This window comes from Monodelphis domestica, chromosome 3 (genome assembly GCF_027887165.1).
Source record: "Monodelphis domestica isolate mMonDom1 chromosome 3, mMonDom1.pri, whole genome shotgun sequence".
NCBI classification, from domain to species: Eukaryota; Metazoa; Chordata; class Mammalia; order Didelphimorphia; family Didelphidae; genus Monodelphis; species Monodelphis domestica.
This window is the reverse complement of record NC_077229.1, coordinates 171,445,328-171,471,911: the sequence shown is the minus strand read 5'-3', so window position 1 is coordinate 171,471,911 and position 26,584 is coordinate 171,445,328. Positions and strand designations below refer to the sequence as shown.

General features: G+C 34.7%; 1 protein-coding gene across 8 annotated transcripts in view; it reads left to right on the top strand.

Annotated features, from left to right (window-relative positions):
- Positions 1–26,584, top strand: part of VPS13B (vacuolar protein sorting 13 homolog B) — a 1,055,144-nt gene that overhangs the window by 654,447 nt on the left and 374,113 nt on the right. For all 8 annotated transcript variants that reach the window (XM_056820764.1, XM_056820763.1, XM_056820760.1 and 5 more), the window contains one exon: positions 14,325–14,528. In XM_056820764.1, coding sequence (XP_056676742.1) covers positions 14,325–14,528 — 204 coding nt within the window. The remainder of the gene's footprint in view (positions 1–14,324; positions 14,529–26,584) is intronic.

The window sequence follows — 26,584 nt, the reverse complement described above, 5'->3', positions numbered from 1 at the left end:
TTAACATGCAACATATAAACATACAATAAAACATGAGTTAGTAATCTTAGGGGTGAATAGAGCTCAGACCTGGAGATCCCATCCTTATATCACTATTTCATTCATTTCTCCAGCCTTGCAAAGAATAATATCTCACTAGCCCCTACCTCCATTAGGTTCCTCCTTCTTGTTTCCTTGGTTTTGCTATTACTCTGTCCCTCTTTCTTCTGTTGCTTTTGCCTATATTTCAGCTCTTCAAGACCTAGTTCTGTCTGCCTTTAAGTGTAATAATTAGCTAATTTGTTAGACTTAAAGTATTAATATACAAGTGAGAAAAGACCATTGGAGCCATTTTAGCAAATGTCACCTGGGAACAACAAAAATATTTAGCATCCTAGTTTATATTAAATTATATATATAATAAAAATTTAAACAACCAATAATAATTTCTAACATGTATGTAATACTTTTTGCAAAAATATTTCCTCCCAACATTCCTATAAGATATTGTACCAGTATTATGAACCCCATTTTATATGTGAGGAAATTAAAGGTCAAAGTTAAAAACCAATGAACTCACTTAAAAATCTTTGAGTTAAGTTGTAAAAAGTAGAAATCCTAGATTTAGAACTCAAAAGTAATTTAGGACTCATCTGATCTAACTCCTTTATTTTACCAGTGAAGAAAATGAGAAATGGAAGAGGAGAAATGATATCCCTAAGATCATATAGGCAGTGCATGAGCAGCAGAGCAAGAACATGACTCCATTGTCAGTGTTTGTTCTGTATCTGCACCAACCACTACTTCCCAATCTGCACATTTGCATGTTAATGTAGGTGGACGGATTCTGTACAGATATTCTATTTTGAACCTGTTAAGTTTGAAATGTCTAGATTTAGAGTGAAAAGGGAAGTGACTGCCAGACAAAAGTAGATAGATACAGAGTTAGAAAGAGAGCTAGAAGGGTGTGTGTGTGTGTGTGTGTGTGTGTGTGTGTGTGTGTGTGTGTGTGTGTGTGTAAATGTTTAAATACATTGATGACCTGGAGTTTCATTGTGGGTATTCCCTCCATTAATGCAGATAGCAACTTAGCCATAATATATTAATTTAATAGAATTTCTTGGAAAGTTTATAATAGTCAAAAAAGTAATCTCCCTAAGCTAACCTAGTGATTGACCCTTAGTGAAATCAATCCTTGAGTAATACTCATAAATCCTGTGTTTGAGTTCAACTCAGTCATTTTAGCCAGACCTCCCATTGGAACAGAACCTAGATAACCACCCTCATCCTATAAGCCGAATATATGACTAATGTTAAAATATTGTATAAATAAACTATTCCTCAGTGTTACATTTTGACCATTACCAAAAATTATTCTTCATTAAAAGTTTGCCACCTTTTACACTGAGTAACCAAAGTCCATAAATGTAATTTCTTAGCCACAGTCAGGTTGATTCTACATGTTAAAACTTAGACCAGAACTTCAGATTTGTACTAACAAATTCAGTCTTCTGTTTATCATTCCAGCATTATGACTATCCCCTCAAAATATGGAATAATGAAGTTGGTATACAAAAACATTTGTTCCAGTCCCATGTGGCATTGTCTGTGACCTACAACAGAAATTCTGTCTGACAGTAACAACCAGGATCAGACAGGAATGGATAATACTTAGCTCCTCTTACTCCATCTTTGTCATTCTAAGAGCTCTCTCCTCTTACCCCAGAACTCTCACTGCTCTGCGTTTGCTGGTCCTTTTCTTTAACCATCCAGGCAGCCATTGTACATTTGGGTGATATACCATGAGGAATTAGTTCCTAGAGGCTATGACACAGAGCACTTCTCTAGTCATTTGTGCTTTTCCTTAGTACAGTGAGATGAAAGGTTACTGGTGTCTGACTTATTATGTTAGACCCATTTAATGTAATCAATTTCATTTATTTAGTAAAGCATCTATTAAGTGTTCACCATATACCACTAAAGATGCAAAGAAAGGCCAAGACAGTCTTTGCTCCCAAGAAGCTCACATTTTAGTGGGAGAGACAACATGCTAATTATGTACATTCAGGATTTGTCTAGTTGATAGAGGTGATCTAAATAGAAAAGGCCTCCTACAGAAGGAAAGATATGAATTCAGTCTTGAGAAAAGGCAAGGAGCAAAGCATTCTAGATATAGGGAACACCCAATGCAGAGGAAGGGAGATAGAGGTTAGAGTATTAGCTTTCAGGACCTGCAAGTAGCAGGATCATAGGGTATCTAGAGAAGAGGAAAGTGAAATAAGTCTAGACAGTTGGAAGAGACCAATTTCTTAAGAGATTCAAATGTCAGAAAATGTTATATTTTACCTTGGAAATAATAGGGTATAACTAGAGTTATTTAAATAGAGTGGCAACATGGTAGTATCTTCACTTTAGGAAAGTTATTTCAGCAGCTGAGTTGGGCTGTGGAGAGTGGAAAGAGTTGAGGCAGAGACCAAATAAAAAGCTATTACAGTAAACCAGGTGAGAGATGATTAAGATCTGAATTGAATTTCTGGTTTTATTAGTAGAGAGAAAGGAGTTCAAAATATATTGGCATACCTGAAGTAATAAGACTTGGGAAAAGATTGAATGTGTGGGGTGACTAAGAACAAGGAGTCAAGAATGGCATTGAATTTATGACCTTGGGTTACTGGGAGAACTTCAGAAAGGGAGAAGTTTGGGAGGAAAATAATGAATTTTGCTTTGTACATTTAGAGATTAAGATGCTCATAGTATAGATTGATAACAGAATTGGGATAAGGGGGACAGCTAGATAGCTCCACTAGTGCATTGAGAGCCAGGCCTAGAGACGGGAGGTCCTAGGTTCAACTCTGGCCTCAGACACTTCCCAGCTGTGTGACCCTGGGCAAGTCACTTGACCCCCATTGCCTAACCCTTACCAATCTTCTGCCTTGGAGCCAATACAAAGTATTGATTCTAAGACGGAAGGTAAGGATTTTTTGTTGGGTTTTTTTAAAGAATGGGGATAAGGTTAGAACCTTGGGAAAATCCACTGTTCAAAGGCTATAATACTATTGAGGACAAGCAAAGTAACCTGTAGTGATTGGCTAAATAGGAGATGTATTATGAAAACTTAGAGAGAAGAAAGTGTTCTGAAGAAGAACTGATCAACATTGTCAAATGCTATAGAGAGGCTAAGGAGGATCAGGATTGGGGGGGTGGGGGAGAAGCCATCTGATTTGACAATTAAGAGATCATTGGAAACTTTGTAGAGGGAACTTTCAGTTGAATGGCAAAGTCAGAACCCAGACTTCTGAGAGTTTAGAAGAGAATAAAAGGAGAGGAAGTTGAGATAACAATTGTAGATTGCTTTCTCAAGGGATTTATCTGAGTGGAGAAAAATAGTATAGGGCAACATAGCCAGGAGAGATGGTTGGATCAAGTGAAGATTTTTTTAAGGATAAAAGAGATAAATATTTCCTGTTTGAAGGGAACAGGGAAGGAGTCAGTAGATGTGGAGAGATTAAAGATAAGAGAGTGGAGTTAATAGACATTGACAGATAATAGTTTTTGAAAAATTCTTATTTTCTGATTTGTTTAATGTTTTGTAGATCTCAATTGAGCTATAAGTAAATAGATTTTACTTCTTTGCAGTGAGTTCCTAAGTTATGCGTATTCAGCAGTGAGTAGTAAATGGTTCAGCATGAGCTGTTTCTTATATAAACATACAAATGGTCTGACCCAGACTAAATCAATTTAAAAAGAAAAACATTAAAGCTGTTTCCTGTTACATACTTAAAGTCTTCTTTGGTTGCTTATGATCATATTCTTGACCAACTCTTGTAGACTTGGGTTGATCCTCCTACACCACCTGCTGAACAGTTCAAATGATTTGGAAGAGAAGTTTTCGGAAGGGCAAAGCAATTACAATTATAACTCCTACATTTCAACAAGTAAAGCAGCTTTTTGTGCTCAGGGTAAGGAAGTCATGGTCATCTTGGCTTACCCCCTTCCTGATTTGAATTGCTAGAAGGGTTTCAAAGGCCACAGTACAGAAAAGGGAGCAAGGTTCATAAAGCTTGAAATAATGTGACTTTGAAGCAAGAAAATTTGAGTCTAACTTAAAATTTTTAAATGCTTCCTGAACAAGGATTTATCATTATTACGAATAGTAATATATAAAGCTTCATTCATGTAAGATGTTTGAACTTGGTTCTTTTTTTTTTTTGGAAGTACACATTTCCAATATTAGCCATTCCAGTCCTCAGCATGAATTGGTACATTAGAGTTCTTACCCTAAAGACTAATTAAAAAAAAAAAAACAACTAGAAGCCATTTTGCAATGACTGCTATTTTACAATCATACTGTATTCTGCTGTAGAAACTTTAAAAATGAAATGAAAACACTTTATCTTAAATAAAATGTTTCTGTACATTGGGTTTTCAGTTACAGTCTAACATCTGACCTATTTTTAAATATTAACTTTTTTTGCCTGTAGCAAGGAACATTCAAGAAGTTGGGAAATTTTTCCCTACCTTTAATAACATCAACAAAATTGCTTTGATTCTAATCATTGAATCCAAATATCTATGTACTTATATTTAAAAATCCAAGTCCAATGCAATAACTATAATCAATAAAAGCCTTTTCTAGAAGTCAAGATTTGATCCACTTATCCAAAAAGTCCCTCTAAAAGTTCCCAGTAAAAATTAAGGGGATGGCATTTGAATTGTGTTGTGATTTTTGTGCATGAATATGACCTTGGGAAAAAATGAGCTATTTTTAAATACCTTTATTTGAATCTCTTTTCCTATGAGGCATTTTGATAGTGAGCATATACTATATCTTTTAGATGACAGGTTTATGATATTCTATTTTACTTCAAGAATTAGGAAGAAGATAAAATTTTAATAAAATATTCTATAAAAAGATGCACACTATAAAATATTTATAATATTTACTAGCAGATGTTAAATTAATTTAAAATATACTGATTAATATTAATTTTGTAATATCCTTTTTATGGAAAGTATATATTGTCTTGCCCAAAACTATTAACCAAGAATTACTTTGGAAGGGAGAATGGAAGGATTTTATGTAACCATTAAGAATAGCAATAATGTTTACTTTTATTTAGTGTTTTAATATTTGCAAAATGCTCTAAATTCATTATGCTATTTAATCTTTACACCAAATCTTTGAGGTAGGTAGATGAAGAAACTGAGGGACAAAAAAGGTTAAGTGATTTATCCAAAGAACAAAGTTGGTATATATCTGTGTTGGGATTCTTACTCACTTCTTCCTTACCATGATTGTAGCACTCTATCAACTATATTATTGCATTTCTCTGCTTCAACTATGTGCAGATAATTTCCATATGCACATGTCTAGTTCCCTAGGGCATCTAGGTGGCTAAGTGGAAAGAGTACAAGGATCTGCAGTCAGGAAAACTCATTTTCCTGAGGTCAGCTCAGGCCTCATTCACCTACTAACTGTATGACCCTGTGCAAGTCACTTAATCCTGTTGGCTTTATTTTCTTCATCTGTCAAATGAACAAGAAAAGGAAATGCGAAACCATTCTAGTATCTCTGCCAAAAAAAAAAAAAACCCTAAGTGGGGTCACTAAGAGTTGGACATGACTGAAATGTCTAACAACAACAAAAAATCTCCTTTTTTCTCTCCTAAAGCCCCTTCCCACATTTACATTCAGTTGCTGGAAATCTCCATTTGAGTGTCTCATAAGCCTGTAATAATCAAACATCCAAAACATCTCTCACAAACTGTCCTTCCCCTTAAATTATCCCCTTTTAGAGAATATCACCATTCTTTTAGGCACCTAGGAGTCATCCTCAACTCTTCACTTTCATTCATCCCTCATAATCGATTTTAATTGCCAGGTCTTATTGATACTTCATATTCTTGCATTTGCTCTCTTCTTTCTTTTTATACCACGACTACCCCAATTAAGGCCCTATATTAGTGATGGTGAACCTTTTAGAGATGGAGTGCCAGGCCCCACCACCACCTCACCCCCCAGAGACCAAGTGCTGTGCCCCCTTATCCCAGACAGGGGAGGGAGGAAGTGCTCCCATTGGGCTGCTGTGCAGAGGGGTTCAGGGTGTGAAAAAATGTCTCTAGGCATGGTGGAGAGGGGGAGGGGAGCAGCTCCACCCAAGTCCCTTTGCCTTTCTAGTAACAACCGGAGGGAGGGGGTAGGAATCCAAGTGCCCAACAGAGAATGCTCTTCATGCCATCTTTGCCACACATTCCATAGGTTCACCATCACTGCTCTAGATTGTACCTGGTACATAAGAGGACCATAATAACTTATTGGTTGTTAGATTGATTTGGTTGTCGCAAAAATGAAAGTAAACTCTGATCTTGGTTGAATTGACAGACTTTCTCCCTTCACTATTAAGTCCAATTAGAGAAATGGCTGAAATTCATTTCTTCAGTGGCTGAATAACAATGGGATTGTTTTAGGATTTGTTCACAATGGGTAAGGAAAGGGAAATGAGCATATTCAAACTAAGAAATGATGTACTAAGGTGATAGTAGATAAAAAGATGGGATAGGAAGAACTGTTGTCAGAGACAGAAAGATCTAGATTCAAATCTCACCTCTAACTCACTGGGTGGGTAACCACCGGGTCCCCCAGGCAACTCTAGAATTATACATTACAGAGACATTTCAAGTGTACATTAATAAAGTTTCTTTTACAGAAGTTCCTGACACAGATAAGTTCATAGGTTAAGACTGAAAAGCACACAGTCACAGCCTTGGTGGTACTTAAACTTCCTTTTCTAATGTTTATACAAAGTTTCCTAGTGCAAGCTTAAAATCTAGTGTGTGGGGGGGGGGGGTTCCCCCTAAGCCTTGGACTACCATTCTATAACATCTAGCTTTCCTATGTCCTGAAAGATCTTTCACACCTGGATTTGTCGTTCTACTTGTTCTCCCTCCTACTCTTACTCTCTTAAATGGTTAGCCATTTGAACCAACTTAAAAAAAAAATTCTACCCACATTCTTATGTAATCACCTAATTAGCCAGTTGTACCCATATTTCACCCAAAGGGGAAAGGGAATAAAAAAGAACCATGACATATAATTATAATTTATCCATATCCTAGAAAACAAAATAATTTAATTCAGTATTTAGTTTTCAACAGATTTCAGAAGAACAGTTCTTTTTCCTTACATAGTTCCGTCTATCTTGGAAGTCTGACATATGATTCTTATTATTTTTAATTCTGTACAGAATTAAAAGATATTTTTAGGTTCATGATTAGGGAAAACTCATAGTCTAAATTCTATAAAAATATATATTTGGAGTATAACAATGTCTATGTGAGATATGTAGTTTGAATATTCCTTCTCTTTAATTCCTGTGATATACTGTGAAGTACTGGCAAAATTGAGACACAAAATATTTAGAATATATAAGTGATTACTGCAAGCCAAATTTAAAAAGACAAGTCATCTCATTCCCTACATTTCTGTTTTTTATTAAGTTACTAAATTAAAAGTAATGGCAACTAGATTATTCAATAGATAGAGCTCTTGGCCTAGAGTCAAGAAGACTGGAGTTCAAATCTGGCTTCATTCACTTGCTGTGGAACTCTGGACAAGTCACTTAACTTCTGTTTGCCTAATCCTCTGGAAAAGGAATTAGCAAACTACTCATTTAAAGTCAAGAAAACTCCATATTGGATCATGACAAGTTATACAAGACTAAACAACTAAAAAATAATGACTACAAATTAAGAGATTAGAGAAAAATCTATATAGATCCACTATGCCAGAATCTTAGGAAGGCTTTTAACAGCCTTTCTCCTGTTAATCTTTTAAATAAAGATGATAGTGTCCTCAAGTTCAGATTTGGTCAACTTACTAAACACAGTGAGTGTTGATAGATTAATAGATTCATGTCACCCTAGAATGAGTTCTTTAGTGAAATATCATAATTCCCTATTATTACCTGGGTTCTATTTGAAATTTTATAAATGATTCAAGTAAAGGCTTAGCTGGCATGATATGAACCTGGGAAAGAGTGCCTAAAGAGTTAGTAATAAAATTGGAGTCCAAAAAAAAAGATCTCTATCAGCTGAAACTAACAAGATTAAATCTATAAACCCCATTTTTGGAGTTAAAGAATAAATTACATGCACAAATAGAGGACAGGAGGGAGAGGAACATGCCTAGAAAGCAGTTCATTTGAACAAGAACTAGAGACTTTTAACAAACTAGTAATTTAAGATGGCAGCCAAAATGGTAATTTAGGGAGGACAAGATCTATGATTTTATTGATATAAATTACTCCTGATGAGTAAACTCTCTTTACCAATGTAGATTGGCACATATTTGTGGAATTTATAGACTGAGAGAGATGCCTAAGACACTGAGAGACTTAGTGAATTGCCCAGGAAGACATAGCCAGTGATTGTCAGAGACAGGACATGCACTCAGCTTTTCCTGACTCCATAGCCAGGTCTCTACATTGCACCACATGCATCTCAATGTGATCTTAAGCAATGATAGTTTCTTGAAAAAGCATGACATTATTCATTGTCTACTGTGTCCTCCTCTGCATTGTGTCCAATTTCAGGTGCTATATTTTAAAAGAATCTTTTGTCGTTGTCGTTGTCATTGTTATGACTGTTATCATCATCATCAACAACAACAACAATAATAATACCAACAACAATAGTCAACTATAACATAACACTTTAAAATTTTTAGTGAATTTAATCTATTATCTCATAATTTCCTTGGACCCAGATAGCTAAGACAAACTGACAGATTTCAGCTTAATCTAGTATTCAGCAAGAATTCTGATTTGCTTGTCAATATACTAAGTTTTGGGATACAAAGTCAAAAGCGATTATGGTCTAAAATTAAAATAGGTTGCCCAGGTTGATGATGAGCTCCTTATCATTTAGAAGACTTTTGTCAGACCTAATTAACCATGTCTTGGGACATGGTAGTAGTGTTTTATGTTTTCCAGTGAAGTTTATATTCTAAAGTCTCTGAGGCCTCTCTTTCTAGTCTTTGAGTTTCTAATTGATTCAAAGAGTTTGTAATTTCTCAAACAATATACTCTTAATGAGAATGGCAATGTCTTTAAAGTTTATATCCATCATGTATACTACCCCATTTCCTGTTATTTGAATTTTTTGCCTTTGTCACTTTTCCTTTGAATTTGCAAATTACAAATATTACTTACATTTTAAATATAAGTTTAAAAATGAAATGGATAGGCCCTAAACCTGAGATTTCATTTTATAGGGAATTCCTATAAAAAGAAGTTTCTCCTACCAACTCAAGCAGTTTACTTCTTTACAATTTATAGTCTTAAAGTGTTGACTAGATCACTGACTTACCCAGAGTCACACAGCTAGTATATGTCAAAGGTGAGACTCAAACCCAGATTTCCCGTAGCTTCAAGCCAGCTTTCCATCCTCTATATCAATTACTTTTCATATAGTATATAATTTAATTTAAAAAGCCAATAGACTGGAAAAGTAAATGTAAAACTCAACCCTCAGAAAGTTTGAAGTTTGGAAATTAGTATGTGAAGATTATATGGCCACTGCTTGAAATATAGCCCTTTTCTGGATGGGAAGGAAGAATCTGTGGGAAATCTAGTTTTCCACACTTGAATGATGCAAAGAATATGGCTCAATTTTAAACTGAGACAAAACATGGGAAATTTCAAGCCCAAATGAAAAAACTCTGAGGAAACTCAGTGCTTTTGTGGTTGTAATTTTGTGATTATGCAGCCTCTCTATATGCCAAGGGAAATAAAAAGTCTGATGTTAATGCTAGACTAAGTTGGTTTGTTTGTCTTTTAATATAACTCTAATTATATTTCCAAACATACTTTTTCCTCTTTCAGATGGATTTCCAAAATGTTTCAGTTCACCTTACAAACATATATTTATAGAATCTATTTAAAATGGAGAGAGTATTAGTTTAAAATAAATAAATGTGACTTTTATAGGGTGACATGTCCTGGGAGAATAAGATAGGCTGTCCTCTGCCAGAATATTGGGTGATTCTCAACATTTATCTAAGGACATGAAGACAAAAACTGATATATAAAAGACTGTTGAGTCTCATACTCTAATGATAGAGAGAAGACCTCTACTTGTCAAATGTTTCTAGATTTACATACTTTTAGGGAAATAAACGGATTCTGATTTAATAGTATGATTCCAGTGAGTTTCTGTACTAAAATAAATCCATTTCCTTATTATTAGATATTTAGAAAAATATATTTTACTTGAAATTATGTCATGGAGAAGAGCCTGATTTTCATAATTGCTAGCAGGAAGGACTCACATTCCAGGCCTTTTACTGAAAAGCACCCTTCATTATTTTGTGATTATTGCCCTAGGCCTCCTGGCTCACAGTTATATTCCCCAAAACTCTATGTAGGTTATAAATCTAGCAATAGCTGATTTTGAAACTGAAATGAGCAAACATAGCCATATTTAAAGTTCTAAACCTAATAGACTCATGTCACTTAATCTTAATGGGCCCAAGTTTCTATTCTGTAAAATAAAGGGGTTAAACTAGATGGGTCTCTTAGGGAACCCTTCCAATTCTCAGGTTATTTGACACTTGTTTCTAAATTTTGAAATTACTTTTTAAGCAATGGAAATTTATTCCTCTATGTTGTATCTGTCATTGCAGATCTTTAGTTGAATTTTTTTTTTCTGATCGTAAAATATAAAAAGATTGTGTTTTATGCTCACATGTCATTCTAAAGGGTCTTTCCAATTTTTTTCTTTTCCACTAAACCAAGAAATTTTTGATCCTTAGCTGCTTCTATAAAATCTACCAGAAACAACTTCTATACAATCATGAGTACATTGGAAAGCACAAATGTTCAATGTAAAAGGATAAATGTACCAACTTTTTAAAAATTCTTGATAATGAACTGGTTTAAATATTTAAATGTTTTAAAGTTAACATGCCCATAGACTTCTTTAATACAGAGATTTGCAAAAACTTACATTCTAGAAATCTTTTATGAATATAGTTACCATGGATCATTTTATTTATTTTTTTTACCAATTACGTGAAATAAATTTCCACATTAGTTTTCTGAAGTTATATGAACAAATTATCTTCCTCCTTCCTTCCCTCCCACCTCCTGGAGCTGGCAAGCAACTCAGTCTGAGTTATACATATATTATCATGCAAAACATATTTCTACATAAATGAATAATTTTTAAAACCAAAACCGCAAAACATGTATCCAAATAAGCAAATGAAAAATCATATGTATTCCTATTCCAACAATTCTTTCTCTGTCATAAGTCCCTCAGAATTGTCCTGGATCACTGCATTGCATATTAGCTAAGTCTATCACATTTGATCATTCCACAATATTGCTATTACTATGTATAATATTTTCCTGGTTCTCCTTATTTCACTCTGCATCAGTGCATAAAGTCTTTCCACCTTTTTCTTAAATCATCCTGTTCATCATTCCTTATAGTATTTCATCACCATCATATACCACAATTTTTCAGCTGTTCCCAATTGATGCATATCTCTTTAGTTTCCAATTCTTTGCTACCACAAAAAGAACAACTATAAATATTTTTGTATAAGTAGGTCCTTTCTTGTTTTTTAAATCTCTTTGGGATACAGACTTAGTAATGGCTTTACAGGATCAGAGGGTATGCATTGTTTTATAGCCTTTGGACATAGTTCCAAATAGCCCTTCAGAATAGTTGGATGAGTTCATGACTCCATCAGCAATTCATTAGTGTCCCAGTTTTGCCAGATCCCCTCCAACATTTATCATTTCCCTTTACTGTCATATTGGCCAATCTGAGAGGTGTGAGGTAGTACCTCAGAGTTGTTTTAATTTGAATTTCTCTAATCAAGAGGGATTTAGAGCACTTTGTCATATGATTATTGATATCTTTGATTTCTTCATCTGAAAACTTCCTATTCATATCCTTTGACCATTTATCAATTGGGGAATGACTTTGATTCACATAAATTTGTCTTAGTTCTTTATATATTTGAGAATTGAAACATTTATCAGAGAAATTTGTTATAAAAATTTTCCAGTTTATTAAATCCCTTCTAATCTTGGTTGCTTTGTTTTGTTTTTACAAAGACTTTTTAATTTAATATAATCAAAATTGTTCATTTTTACATCTTGTGTTTGGACATAGATTCTTCCCTTCTCATACAGCTGACAGGTAAATTATTGCATGTTCCTCAAATTTACTTATACTATCATGCTTTATGACTAAATCATATACCCATTTTTACCTTATCTTGGTATAGGGTTGATATAGGGTATAAAATACTGATCTAAACCTCATTTTTGCCCTATACTTTCCCAATGTTCCCAGATATTTTTGTCAAATAGTGAGCTCTTATCCCAAAAGCTAGAATCCTTGGGTTTAACAAGCCTAGATTGCTGAGGTCATTGACTGCTAATCTATTCCATTGATCTACCCTTCTATTTCTTAGTCAGTCCCATATTGTTTTGATGATCATTGCTTTATAGTACAGTTTAAGATATGGTATTGCTAGGCCACCATCCTTCATTTTTTTTTCATTAGTCCTTTGAGATTGTTGATCTTTTATTCTTCCAGATGAATTTTGTTATTCTTTGTTCTAGCTCTATAAAATAGTATTTTGGTAGATTGATTCGTATTGCTCTAAATAAGTAAATTAACGTAAGTAGGGTTGTCATTTTTATTATATGAGCTTGGCCTACCCATAAGCAATTAGTGTTTTTCCAGTTATTTAGAAATACCTTTATTTTTGTAAAAAGTATTTTGTAATTATGTTCATGTAATTCCTGCATTTGTCTTGGCAAATAGATTCCCAAGTGTTTTATATTGTCTAAAGTGATTTTAAATGGAATTTATCTTTCTAACTCGCTGCTGAACTTTGTTGAAAATATATAGAAATGCTAATAATTTTTGTGGAATTTTTTTTGTATCCTGCAGCTTTGCTAAAACTATTCATTATTTCAACTAGTTTTTTGCTTGATTCTCTAGGATTCTGAAAGTATACCATCATATCATTTGTAAAGAGTAATAGTTTAGTTTCCTGATTGCCCACTTTAACTCCTTCAATTTCTTTTTCTTTTCTTATTCATAAGATATAGTTTTTAGTACACTGTTAAATAATAGTGGTAATAATGGACATCCTTGCTTCACTCCTGAACTTAGTGGGAAGGCTTTTATTTTACCCTCATTGCAGATGATACTTGCTAATGGTTTTAGATATACTGATTATTTTAAGGAAGGACCCTTTTATTCCTATGCTTTCTAATGTTTTTAATAGGAATACATATGGTATTTTGTCAAAGGCTTTTTCTGCAACTATTGAGATAATCATGTGATATATCTGTTTGGTTACTGATATGATCAATTGTTTCTGATACCATGGATCATTTTAAAAGACAATGACAGATGCATCTTTTCAGATTTGTGTGTGTATATATATATGTGTGTGTGTATATATGTATACATATATATATATAAAATTTTTATATATAAAATTCTGTGATGTAATTACCTGAAACCACTTAATAATACACCCATATTATGGAATAGGGATATGTAGTTTTAGTTTTACTAAGTCATCAATAATGTTGGGGATATAGTCTCTTATTGAAAACTCCAATAAATGAACTTCAAATCAAATTTAAAGAATAAACTTAGAACTTATAAGGAAGCAAGATTTAAAGAAACATACCCCTACAATATTCATTGTCTTCCCTTATTCTCTTGTTCTCAGTATATCTAAACTAAATCTGCTCAGAGTTCAAATATTTCTTGGAATTTATCTCTGATTTTTCCAGCCTCATATTACTCTGGTTCTAGAATAGCTTGGTTTGTAAGTTCACTTTAATCATATCTCTTTAACTATTGGTGGTAGTAATAGTAGTAATAATAATAATTATTATTGATAGCTGATATTGTATAGCACTTTAAAGTTTGCAAAGTAGTTTAATTCCTTTATTTAAGCAAAGTGTATCTTCTTAAAGCTCTATATCAGGGGGAAAATCCCTCACTAAACTTATTGTTAAAACATCCAAAGCACTAAGAACAATAAAACAATAACATTATCCTTATATGTAAAAGGCATCATTATATGTTAGTGTTGTTATACAAAATTTTCAGGCCCAGCAAAATGCCTAGTTAGATCATAAAAGTTCTCAATTGTATTTGATACTAATGTCATAAAAGTTATTCATTTAATAGGAGCACTAATAAACAAAGTAATATTATAGCACTACTAGTATACAAAAACACACATGGAAGGGTGACATGTTTGGCTTTGGTTGACACATGTTTTTCCTTTGCTTTTTACAGGAGAGCACTGAATTTAGGAATTCTTCGAGATCCTGGATCAGAAGTTGAGGACAGACAATACCAAATAGACTTACAGTCAATCAATATTGGTACAGCTCAGTGGGAGCAGCTAAAACCAGAGAAAGAAAGTATCAAAGGAGGGGTGCTGACAGAGAATGAAAGAAATTCTCAAAATCCAGCCCTTGAATGGAATATGGCTAGCAGGTAGGAAAAGAATTGAAACATTTTCTCTATCCTCTAGTATTTCATATACCTTCTCTGCCTTTCCCCTCCTCAACCCACAAGCAGTAAGAAAGTCATTAGCATTTCCAATCCATATGTTTTCATGTTTCTTCTAAATTCCATTATAAACATGAAACTCAATTTTATAAATTTTTGTAATTGGAGCCCAAGTTATTATATAGAGACTTGTTATTCCTATCATTGTTACACTATGATTATCACAAATTTAAAGTTGGGTCAGCATTTTGATCAGCATATCATTTTCTTTCTTTTTTTAATTGAAAAATTTTATTTAATTAATTAATTTATAATATTTTCCCATGGTTACATGATTCATGTTCTTTCCCTCCCCTCCTCCCACCCCCTCATAGCTGACATGCAGTTCCACTGGATTTTACATTGTAAGAATTGAAATAATGTTTCTACACAGATATATATTTTATCAAGTTTATTGGAAAGGGTAGACAATCATTCCTATAAGTAACCTGACCACATGGTCCCTAGCCTGCAAGTCCCTTCCTCCTTCCCTTTCACCTGCTTGCCCTGTTCTCGACTTCTTCCTTCTTCCTTCTCTTCTCGGTTCTCCCTCCACAAACCCCAAAGCCTTGACTTTTATTGACGTACAGTACTTAGAGGGATGCAAACCTGATGCAACTGTATTATCTCAGGAATGTTTGATGGGCAGGTGAAACTATTCAGGAGGGGGAGGGGATGAACTTCCTTGACTCAACATGTGTCATTGATCAAGACCTATTTCCATATTATTAATAATTGCGCTAGGGAAATCATTTAGAGCCTAGATCCTCAATCATATCCCCATCAAACCAAGTGATCAAGCAGTTGTTTTTCTTCTGTGTTTCTACTCCCACAGTTCTTCCTCTGAATATAGATGGTATTCTTTCTCATAAGTCCCTCAGAAATGTCTTAGATCACTGCATTGCTGCTAGTAGAGAAGTCCATTCATTACATTTGATTGTATCACAGTGTATTGGTCTCTGTGTATAATGTTTTCCTGGTTCTGCTCCTTTCACTCCAGCATACTATTTTTCTGAAAGGCATCCACATCAGGCTGAAAATAAACATTAACATTTTTTAATTGAACACATAAAATTCAGCCATAGAATGGGTTTTTGTTTGTTTGTTTGTTTTCTTATGTTTTAACTTATCATCTCTGCCTATAATAGGAGAAAAGGGTCAGTAAAAAATTTATGTAAAGGTATGCTTAAACTAAAGGAGGAAGAAAAATGGATTTCTGGCCCTGATGACTTTTTCACCCTATCCCTAAATGGAAGTAGGATGTAATGGGTTTGAATTATGTAAGAGAAAAAGAAAGAAAAAGTCTCAAGAACTCAAACAAAAGTTTGTGACCAGTACAGAGACACATAATTTCAATTCCCTAAGGGTTACTGTTGCTAAAGATGACAATGCTTTAAAGCCATTCACAGATGAACTCCCACCAAACTCAGTTGTTTCTGAAAATAGCTTTATGGCAGAGGTACTCTTAGAAAAGTCATCTGATTTGAAACCAGAAGCTAAAACTTTCCATCCAGCATTCAGTGATTTAATTGAGGAAAAATTAACTGGAAATGAAGCTAAAATCACTTTTGAAAAATTTAACCATATTCAAAATAATGGAGGTGACATTTCAGTTAAATTTGAATCTGAGGATGGAATGGCAGGTTTAGTAACAACTAAGGATTCAGTTAGTGCCAACATTCTAAATAGCAAAGGGGTATCTGGCCAAAGTAGCACCCATGGTTTAGATTCATGTTCCATTGAAAACTTCATTGGGAATGAATCAAATCAAGAAGAATTAACTGGGTTACATAGGCACCTAGAAGAGGGTAGCAAGGATATAGACAATGGGTCATTAGTTATGAACACCTTGCCTACTAAATCAGAAACAGATACATGTTGTTGTGGGGGGCAACATGAAGACACACATCCTATTATTGCTGTTGCAGGGGGAAATGCAGAAGTACAAACCTTATTCCCAGAAGACAGTAATAAAATAGAGGGAACGATTCCTATCTCTACACAGTCAAGTTTGAATGGAGTTAAATATAAACCTCAAACTAGTGGTAGAGTAGGATCTGTGATTATTAACAGTGGAGAAGATCTAGAAGAAGCTAACCCCACACCATCAAGTTTACCAATTCAAAATGAAAACCAAAAGCTTAGTAGTGAGACACATCCAGAAACTGATTTGAGTAACACAGTAGCTGGTGACAAAGGCTTAGATCAAACTTCAAACCAGAGTTACCAACATCTGCCAAGAGTTTAAAGGGCATTGTGCAAACTCCAAATATCATAGTGATTACATCTAGTGACTCAGATTCAGACTCTGAATCTGAAGGGTTACCAGAAGATGTAATAATAATGACTGAAGATGATGTAGAACAAATGCCTTATCCGTTTTATAAGCTTTATGAAGAGGTAGATGAAGAAGGGGATGTGTGGGACACAAGTGAAAAGATAGAATACCTGGAACCTGTGCAAACAAACTCTTACCAATACAATGATGAGGAATTATTCTTTGGGCACAAAACAAGCTGTATACCATTGGAGGAAATTTATGCAAGCTTAGGAGTTGACAATGTAAATAATTTTATGGAAAAGTTGAATTACATGGCTTATGCAGATACAGATTCTGAATGGGAAGGATAATATTAAGAAACATAGCAAAGAAGTGGAGAAGGAGATATAGATAGAAATTATATATAGATATAGAATATATATAGATATAGAAATTCATTTCTAGTCTCTAACTTCAAACATAGGACAAGTACCATTCATGCTTTAACAGTCAAACCAAGATTAGTTGGAGTTCCATAGGGTAACATTCTACACAAAACCTTATGTGAATGAAGACTAGTCTTGGGGTAGCATAGGGAATGAGTTATTCCAGCAAAAGAAGAACAAGTAATTCAATAGCAAGAACACTCCTAAACTTGTAGCAAAATTCCAACTTCATAACTAGGACAGATACATACATCCAGAGTGCTGTAGAAACATGGATTCACATTGGTTGAATCTGTGATAACAAGACTTTAACAGAAAGTTGTAGATGAGAACTGAAAAAAAGGTTATCTATATCTCTCAATCTTCATCCTATAACAGTCTATACCGGGGGAAGGAAGAGAGAGAGGGTATACCATGAAGATATTATTTCATAGTTTCAGATATCTCCTAGACATAACAATGTGATCATGTCATCAGTGACAATACATATACTGATGACATCTAAGAAAAAAGTCCTAGTCATGAACTGCAACATAAGTAGCCCAAGAAGAAGAAATCAAAACAGAAGCTTGGTGAATGTAAGCCTAGTGAGAACAAAGGAGAGCACTGGAGAATACTTGCTATCAAAACACAGAAAAAAGAGCCCTGCACAAGTTGAATTGATTAAAGTATAGCAAAGCACCTTTAAAGCTGAAGTATATAGTACAGTTCCTGAAGATATGCAGCCGTTAACACAGTAATACAAAAGGAAAACCTTGCATTTGAAAGATTTGCAGCCACAAAAATAAAGCCTCAAATGATATATAAAAATCATCTCTGCCTGACAAAATAACAAAACAGAAAGAAACAAGATACAGAACTATCTCCAAGTACTACATACAGCACCATGAAAAAACTACATAAAGTAACCATACGATAGATTTTAGTGAAAGATGAAACAACATGATTTAGCAAACTTGAAAACTCAAATCTTATGCATAATGCTCATACCCATCCATGTAAAACACCTGTACACCTTACCTGCAAGCACGAAGAAGCACAAATGCAAAAACTTACCTCCATACATGAAGAAAACACATGTTCAGCATACTTGCATGCATGAAGAATGATTGATAATTTCTGACATACATGCAAGAAGATTTCATCATACTTCCATGCAAAAGTAATTTTTCACTCTTTCACACACACGTTAAAACCTAACTTGCACACATGTTCATGGTTTGTTCATGTTCCGGGTTCCTGATTGTGGCAGTGGATCCTGATTTGAAGAACACAAGTCTTCAATCAAGTAACAGAAGACTGAAGAATGATGTGCTGACCAGAGAGCAAGGAAGAGGTTCTACAAGCAACATTTATGGACATGGAAGGACTTTTGGAACTTTGAAATCTTGGGACTTTGATTGTGGAGATATGTAAGAATGTGTCATACCTGTGATCATCACATATATATGAATGCATATCCTACATAGAGTACATTATAGGAAGATATTAATGGATTGGGTAAGTATATAGTGTGCATAGGCATAACAAAGAGACACATTGATGAGATTTCTGTGGGAAATTCAAACAGCTAAAGATTTTTCTTTTCTGCTTGAGTTTGCACAGAAATATACATGGATGTACATATGTAAAATTATATAGATACTATGTACATAAGTAAATACTAATACCTAACATGCTACCTTTATTAAAGTAAGTCATCAATATTCTAACTACTAACATTAGTAATAGCCTAGTGTATTTATTTAAGGCATAAGAAAGTAGAGACAGTAGTTCTGAAGCATAGAAGTCAGATTTCATTATGATTGTTGGTTGGCATTTGTTAGTGATGGGAAATTTTCTTAGTGATTATATAGACAGTAGGACATAAGATAATAGCATGTTTTGAAAGTTACTGAAATTATTGCATTGATTTGGCAATTGTTATTTAATTTGTTATGATGTTAAAAAAAAAATTTGTCATGTAAATCCCTTACCTAAACCATTTTCCTATCTCATTCTTAGCTTAGCATTTAGATAGATAGAATAGCTAAGATGAGTTGGGATTTTGTTGTTTTGGGGAGGGTAACGGTATATTTATAATAGAACAAAGTTAAGATAGATAGATGACAGTATTATTAAGGTAAATATCACTGAAAAATTCAAGTCGCATTTTTTTCTAATAAAAGGGGGGATTGTGGAAGAGGCATGAAGAGAGAAAGGTTTTGAAGGACAAGCCAAGATGCAAGAGACTAAGCTGGGGACCTGTCTTGTCAATCAAGAGGAAGATTCTAAAAGGGAATGTTCCCAGGAGGAGTGGCAGTTGAGTGGATGAGGGGGAGGGGACTGGGGACTCTCTCTCTCTCTCTCTCTCTCTCTCTCTCTCTCTCTCTCTCTTTCTCACTCTCTCAATTTCTCTCTCTCTCTCTCTCTCTCTCTCTCTCTCTCTCTCTCTCTCTCTCTCTCTCTCTCGCACTCGCAGTTGAGGCTGGTTGAAGATCCTGATTGTGCTGGCTTGTTTTGGGGATCTTTCTGATCAAGGAGAGACCCCTGCGCTCTCTGAGATTTTGACTGACCAAGAGTTGGGGTTTTCTGGCCACAGAGAGAGGAGAAGAAGGAGAAACTTGGCTTTTGAGTTGCTTGTCTCTCTCTGAGAGTTTAAGCTGGCCAAGAGAAACTGAGAGACCTTGATGGTGTTGTAAAAGAAGAAAGACGATCTTAGCTGTTGTCCTCCATTTATCTAAGGGTTCCTCTTCTCACCTTTGTTACTGGACTATTTCCATAGCCCTCTCAAATTCCCCTTATAGATTAGGGAAACCCTCCTCCCACTTTCCTCAGTTTCCCTTCCTGTTATCCCAATAAACCCCTACTTGAAAAAGAAAAGAAAAGATCTTTATAGTTCACAGAGGGGGGAGGGAAGAAGCCAAAGAAGAATTGGGAGGTGAAGGGGGGCAGGGAGCAGAGGGTTGGAGAAGGGAGGGAGTGAAAGGGAGGAGGAAGTTAGAAAGATATAGTGTATCAGTAGGGATCAGTAGGCAAACACCAGAGCAGTTCTCTTGTGTGGCAGCATCAGGTTCCCCGGTAGCAGCTGCTCTCATCACAAGCCAGAGAACAGCAGTCATTGTAAAAGAAACAGTTTCCCTCAGTTTACCTTTTCTATGTCAATAAGTGATAGTTTCCAATCAGTTTACATATTCTATTTCAGTACATTTAAGTTTAATTGCAGAAGAAAAAGCACCACGGATTATTCAGACATAGTGTGGCTTGAGAGATGCCTTAAAGCCAGCAAGAGCCAGATTCAAGATCCACCTCTAAATTCATACTGGCTTTAGAACCATCAAAGTCATACAGACTCTCCATGTTCTAGGCAAAGAAGTCTTTAAATATAGAAACACAGAGAAAGGACTATCCCACATTGGTTTAGGGAATTTCCTCACTTTGAAATTCCTGTATAAATGAAGTCACAAGTTCAGTTTCTATCCCTGCCCCCTCTTCCTCTCCCTCCCTCCCTTCCCCCACCATCTCTGTCTCTTTCTCCCTCTCTCACAAAACACACACACAAATTTAATATTTATAACACTTTCCTGAATTTTATATTAATTATATTAGTAATGTGTTTATGTAGCTTGAGAAAAAATTTAATCTCTTACTTTTTGTGGTATTTGAGTTGTGGACATCATTTTAGAACGTTACTTTAATCCTCTCATACAAAACGTCTTTTCTTTTAACTTTTCTTATGCATTTGATTTTCGCAAGGAGATGTTTTTGTGTTTTAGTCATGTATACATTATACACATACACACATCTATTCATGTATATATTTTAAAAGAGGCAGCATGACCTTATAGATGGAAGGCCAACTTGAGAGTTGGAAGTCTGGGGTTCAAGTTCTGCTTCTGATACTATTAGCTGCATAACTCTGGAGAAGTTATGGCAACCCTCAGAGACTCTAAGTATCTATCTCAAATTATAAATTACTCTCCAGGGGCTGATCTGCATTGATAGAGAGAACTACTTGACATAATGTTCCCTATAAAAATAAAATCACTTATCCAGCCTTCAACTTTCCCCAAAAATAAATTTTAGAATTATTTTTATCAATGTCTTAGTAGACATCATGGCTAAAAACTAACAGAAGCTAATATCTATATTAATTAAAATGACTATGAATCATGATTTTTTGTATTAAAATAGCATGGTAGTGGGAAGTGTGCAGGATTTGGTATCATAAGACCTTATTTCAAACCTGTTGTTTTCTCTCTGTGTGACCATGGATGGACAAATCACTTTACTTCCCAATTTTCTCGCCTGGTAATATAGGGGATTGAGTTAGATGAGCTGAGACCCCCTTCAGCTTTAATCTTATGTGAGTTTGTGGGAGATGCTTTGTGTTGATTAAAATTATCATGTGACTATTGAACATTTTCGGTCTGATGCTAGAATGTGAGTTCTTCATATCATTAATGTATTAGATATAAAAAAATGGGAAAATGTGATTCCCAACAAAGAGATATGAATTTGATAAGTACTATAAGGGAGGCCCTGTTTAATGGTTGACTTATTCTGCTTTTCTCTTGACATTATATGACACTTTACTATGCTGTATAATGTTTATTTTTATGTATATCTGTGTCCCTTATGTTTCTGTGTAAAAAGAATTTGGGATTTTGTCCATTAGTAGATAGATTCTAAGAAGCTGCCCAAGACTCATAGAGATGGTGGCTTTGTCATTGTCAGAGGCAGGAATTACTCACTCCAAAATTAATGATACTCTAGTATCTGGAACAGTGATATCCCCTGAAGGCCACATATTGACTCAGAAACATAAACTCTTTTGTGTTGTATTTTCATTTTGTTAAAAAATTTCCAATTACATTTTAATCTGTTTTGGGTATTTGACATCATAGCCCATAATATCTCATTCACATATACATAGCTTTACGTAAAGAATGAATAATAGAATTTTAGAATTAAAAGTGTTCTCAAATCAATTACCATTTACTCCCTATTATGTACCAGGGCAGTATATTTAGAACCAATGTTCCAAAAAAAAAAAAATAGCCCCTACTGTCAAAGAGGTCACAGTCTAATGGAGGAAACTATATGCAAGCAACTGTGTATAGACAAGAAATAAACAAGATGAATTAAAGATTATGTCAGAGGAAATACATTAAAATTAAGAAAGACTGGGAAAAACATACAATATAGGGCATTCGTTGAGACTTTTCTTCAGTTTAATATTTTATTTTGCCCAATCATACATAAAAATAATTTTAACATGTATTTTTTATAAAAATTGGGGTTCCAGATTCTCTACCTCTCCTATCTATCCTTGAGATGATAAGCAATATGATTATAGATTACATATGTGAAGTCATACATAACATTTTCATATTATTCATGTTGTAAAAGAAAACACAAACCAAAAATCCCAAACAAGAAAAAAAGGAGTTTAAAAAAATATACTTCAGTCTACGTTTATACTCCATCAGTTCTTCCTCAGGAGATAGGTAGCATTTTTCATCATAAGTTTTTCAAATTTTTCCTATATCATCATATTGCTATAAATGTGATTCACAGTTGGTCATCCTACAGTACTGCTATTACTATGTATAATGTTCTCCTGGTTTGGCTTACTACATTTTGAGTCAGTTCTCATAAATCTTTCCAAGGTTTTCTGAGAGCATCTTACTCATTTCTTATATCTCAATATTATTCCATTAGGATCAAATACCAGATCTTATTCGATTATTCCCTAATTGATGGGCACCCTCTCAATTTCCAATTCTTTACCACATGAAAAAAGAGTTTCTATAAATATTTTTGTACAAATAGGTCTTCTTTATTTAAAAAAAAATCCCTTTGAGCAACAGACTTTTAATAGTGGTATTTCTGCATTAAAGGTATGCACAGCTTTGAGCATTTTTTTCCATATTGCTCTCCAGAATTATTGAAGCAGTTTATAATTCCACCAACAGTGTATTAGTGTCTCAGTTTTTCCCATGTACCCTCGAACATTTGTCTTTTTACTTTTCTGTCACATTTGCCTATCTGAAAGGTGTGGGATGGTCCCTCATAATTGTTTTAATTTGCATTAAATAGTGACTTAGAGCATTTTTTCAGATGACTCTATATAGCTTTGATTATTTCACCTGAAAACTGCCTGTTCATATCCTTTGACCATTTATCAATTGAGGAATGATTTTTATTCTTATATGTTTAACCTAGTTCTCTATATATTTGAGAAATTTATAAAAAAAAAAACTCTTACAGTTATGATTACTATCTCCCTCCATTTTATCCCCTGTTTATCCTGTTCTCTCCTTTTACCCTCTCCATCCTCAAAAGTGTTTTCCTGCCAAATACTGCCTCTTCTAATCCATCCTCCCTTCTATCAGCACTCTGCCTTCTCTTATTTCCTTTCCTCCTACTTTCATGTAGAATAAGATAGATTTCTTTTTTAAAAATTCTTACCTTCTGTCTCAGAATCAATAATAAGTATCACTTCCAAGGCAGAAGAGCAGTAAGGACTAGTCAATTGAGGTTAAGTGATTTATGTAATGTCACATAACTAGGAAGTATCTGACACCATATTTGAACCCAGATCCTTCCAACTCCAGGCCTGGCATTCTATCCACTTTGCTACCCTAACTGCCCTTGTAAGATAGATCTCTATGTCCAAATAAGTGGGTCATTTCTTCCCAGCTTTGAACCAATTTCAGCGAAAATAAGGTTGAAGTGCTCCCCATCTTTCTCTCCATTATAAAAGCTCTTTCTACCTGAGATAATTTACCCCATTCTTCCTCTCCTTTCTCCTCTTGACTCAGTATATTCCTCTTTTCCACCTTTTGTTCCAAGGAGATGTTGGACTTTTCTTCCTAATTTTTCATTCTTTTGATTTTGTTTTATTATTTCTTGATGTCTCATGGAGTCACTGGGTTCACTTGCCCAATTCTAATTCCTAAGGATTTTTTTTCAGTAAGCTTTTGTACCTCCTCTCCCAGTTGGCCAATTTCTACTTTTGGAAGATTGGAAGGGGTGGAGTTTGGTGAGTTTTTGTTCATCTTTTTTCATGTGGCCAATTCTTTAAGCAATTATCTTCAATGAATTTTTGCATATGTGTTTTTTCCCATTCTGTAAATTCTGCTTTTTTAAGAAGCTCTCTTCAGTAGTTTTTTTGTGCCTCTTTTACCATTTGACCTATTCTAATTTTTAAGGTGTCATCTTCTGCAATATTTATTTTCTTTCTCCTTTACCAAACTATTGACTCTTTTTTCATGATTTTCTTGCATCACTTATTTTTCCCCCAACCTCTCTGATTTTTAATATCTTTTTTGAGCTCTTCCAGGAAACATTTTGGACCTCACCGCAATTCACAATTTTCTTTGAGACTTTGCTTGGAGCTGTTTTGACTTTAATGTCTTTTTCTGAGTTTGTGTTTGACCTTCACTGTCACCTTTATGATATTCTCTGGTTAGGTTCTTTTTTTGTTATTTGGATGGAGAGGGTTTTGTGAAAGCTTTGAGGTTTTTTTGCTGCTATTTTCACAACTATTGTGATGTGGGTAAGTTTTCAATTCTTCCAAGGGAAAAGATCTGAGGGATATTTACTACTTGTGTAACCTATTATTTGTCCTTTCAGCAACCATAAGCACTCCTTTCTTCCTTTTACCTGTGACCAGGGTCCTATTCCCCTGTGACCACAACCTTTGATGTGTTAGTGCTCCCCTTTGCCCAAATCTATATATGGTCAATACCCAGTGCCAGCAAAGGGACCCCTATGATAGTCTTCTGACCAGTTGTTGTAGGGTGTAAACACCCTTACCTTCTGTGGGCTGAAAGCACTAGAAGTCTCTAATACAAATTCACTTACCCCCAAAAACTGTTTCCAGCTTGTTTGGGTGAAGCTTGCTACTGGCTTGCCAGGCCATAGTCTGTGCTGGACTGCACTCCAATCTCACCGCTATGCAATAGACTTTTCCTCTCAACCATCTAAGCTGTCTTAGGATGGAAAATTGTTTGCTCCATTCTTTTGTGGGCTCTGCCACTCCACACTTTGTTTTCAGATTTTTTCTTTAATAAGAAAGCTGCAACAAGAACTTGGACCTTCCAGTTTTCCTTATCCCATTGTGCTCTCTCTCTCTCTCTCTCTCTCTCTCTCTCTCTCTCTCTCTCTCTCTCTGTCTCTGTGTGTGTATGTGTGTCTCTCTTGCTCTCTCTCGCTCTCTCTCTTTCTCCCTTCCCTTTCTTTCTCCCTCTCCCCATATGTGCTAAAATTCATTTGTTGGCTCATCATATTTTTCTTCTTTCACTTAGCAACCATTTTTGCTGCATCTGAGTTCTTTTTTTTTTTATGAATTGTAGAAATGATATGCCTAGAACTGGAAAATGTCTGCCATGCCTGCCATGTTTAAATTACTCTTTAGCATGCTTCATCAGTCACTATTTGGTGTTTTACATGGTACTTAATGTCCTGGGGAAGTCAGGCTTCTGATTTCCTTGGTGTAAGCTAAAGCTTTGTTCTTTGATTTAGTAGTATTTGCTAATTTTTAAGCTGTACACATATAATTTGAATGATTTTGCCACATATTTTTATAATAATCTTTTTCTAGTGCACTATACTTTCATATCTTTCCAACTATCTCCCATTTTTTTTGGCAGAACTTTCTGCCTTGTTTATAGTAGATACTTAATAAATTTGTATTTAACAGTCATTTCAGCAAGCATCTATTAAGTGCCCTCATGCTAGACAATAGGAATACAATGATAAAACATGTAGAAGACAGAATTTATAATTGGTGCTTAATAGACATACCATCAGAAATGTAATTCTGATCACTCCTTTATTTGAGTTGTTGAAATATAGCTATGTCATGGTAACCAGGCAGTGAGACAGCAGAAAAAATGTGCTGGATCTTGGCACAGAGATGGTGGGTATACATTTAAGTGCCTACTATGTAAAAACCCTTGAGGAGGGTTGAAATGAAATAATCTTTGTCCTCAAAGCATTTCCATGAGAAGAGCCAAACTGCTAGTTCAACTACTCACTGCCAGTGTTATCTTTAGCAATTCATCTGACTTCTTGAGGCCTCAGCTTCCTCATCTTTAATATAAATGAGCTAGGACCTCCTAAATTTATCCTCTTAATTATTTTTTCTTTTTAAACTCTTAATTTCTGTCTTAGTAACTAATCAAAGTCAGAAGAGCAAGGGTTACACAAATAGAGTTAAATGACTTGCCTAGGGTTAAAGAGGGAAGAATTGTGAGTCCAAATGGGAACTCAGGCCCTCCCAACTCTAGGCCTAGCATTCTATCCAC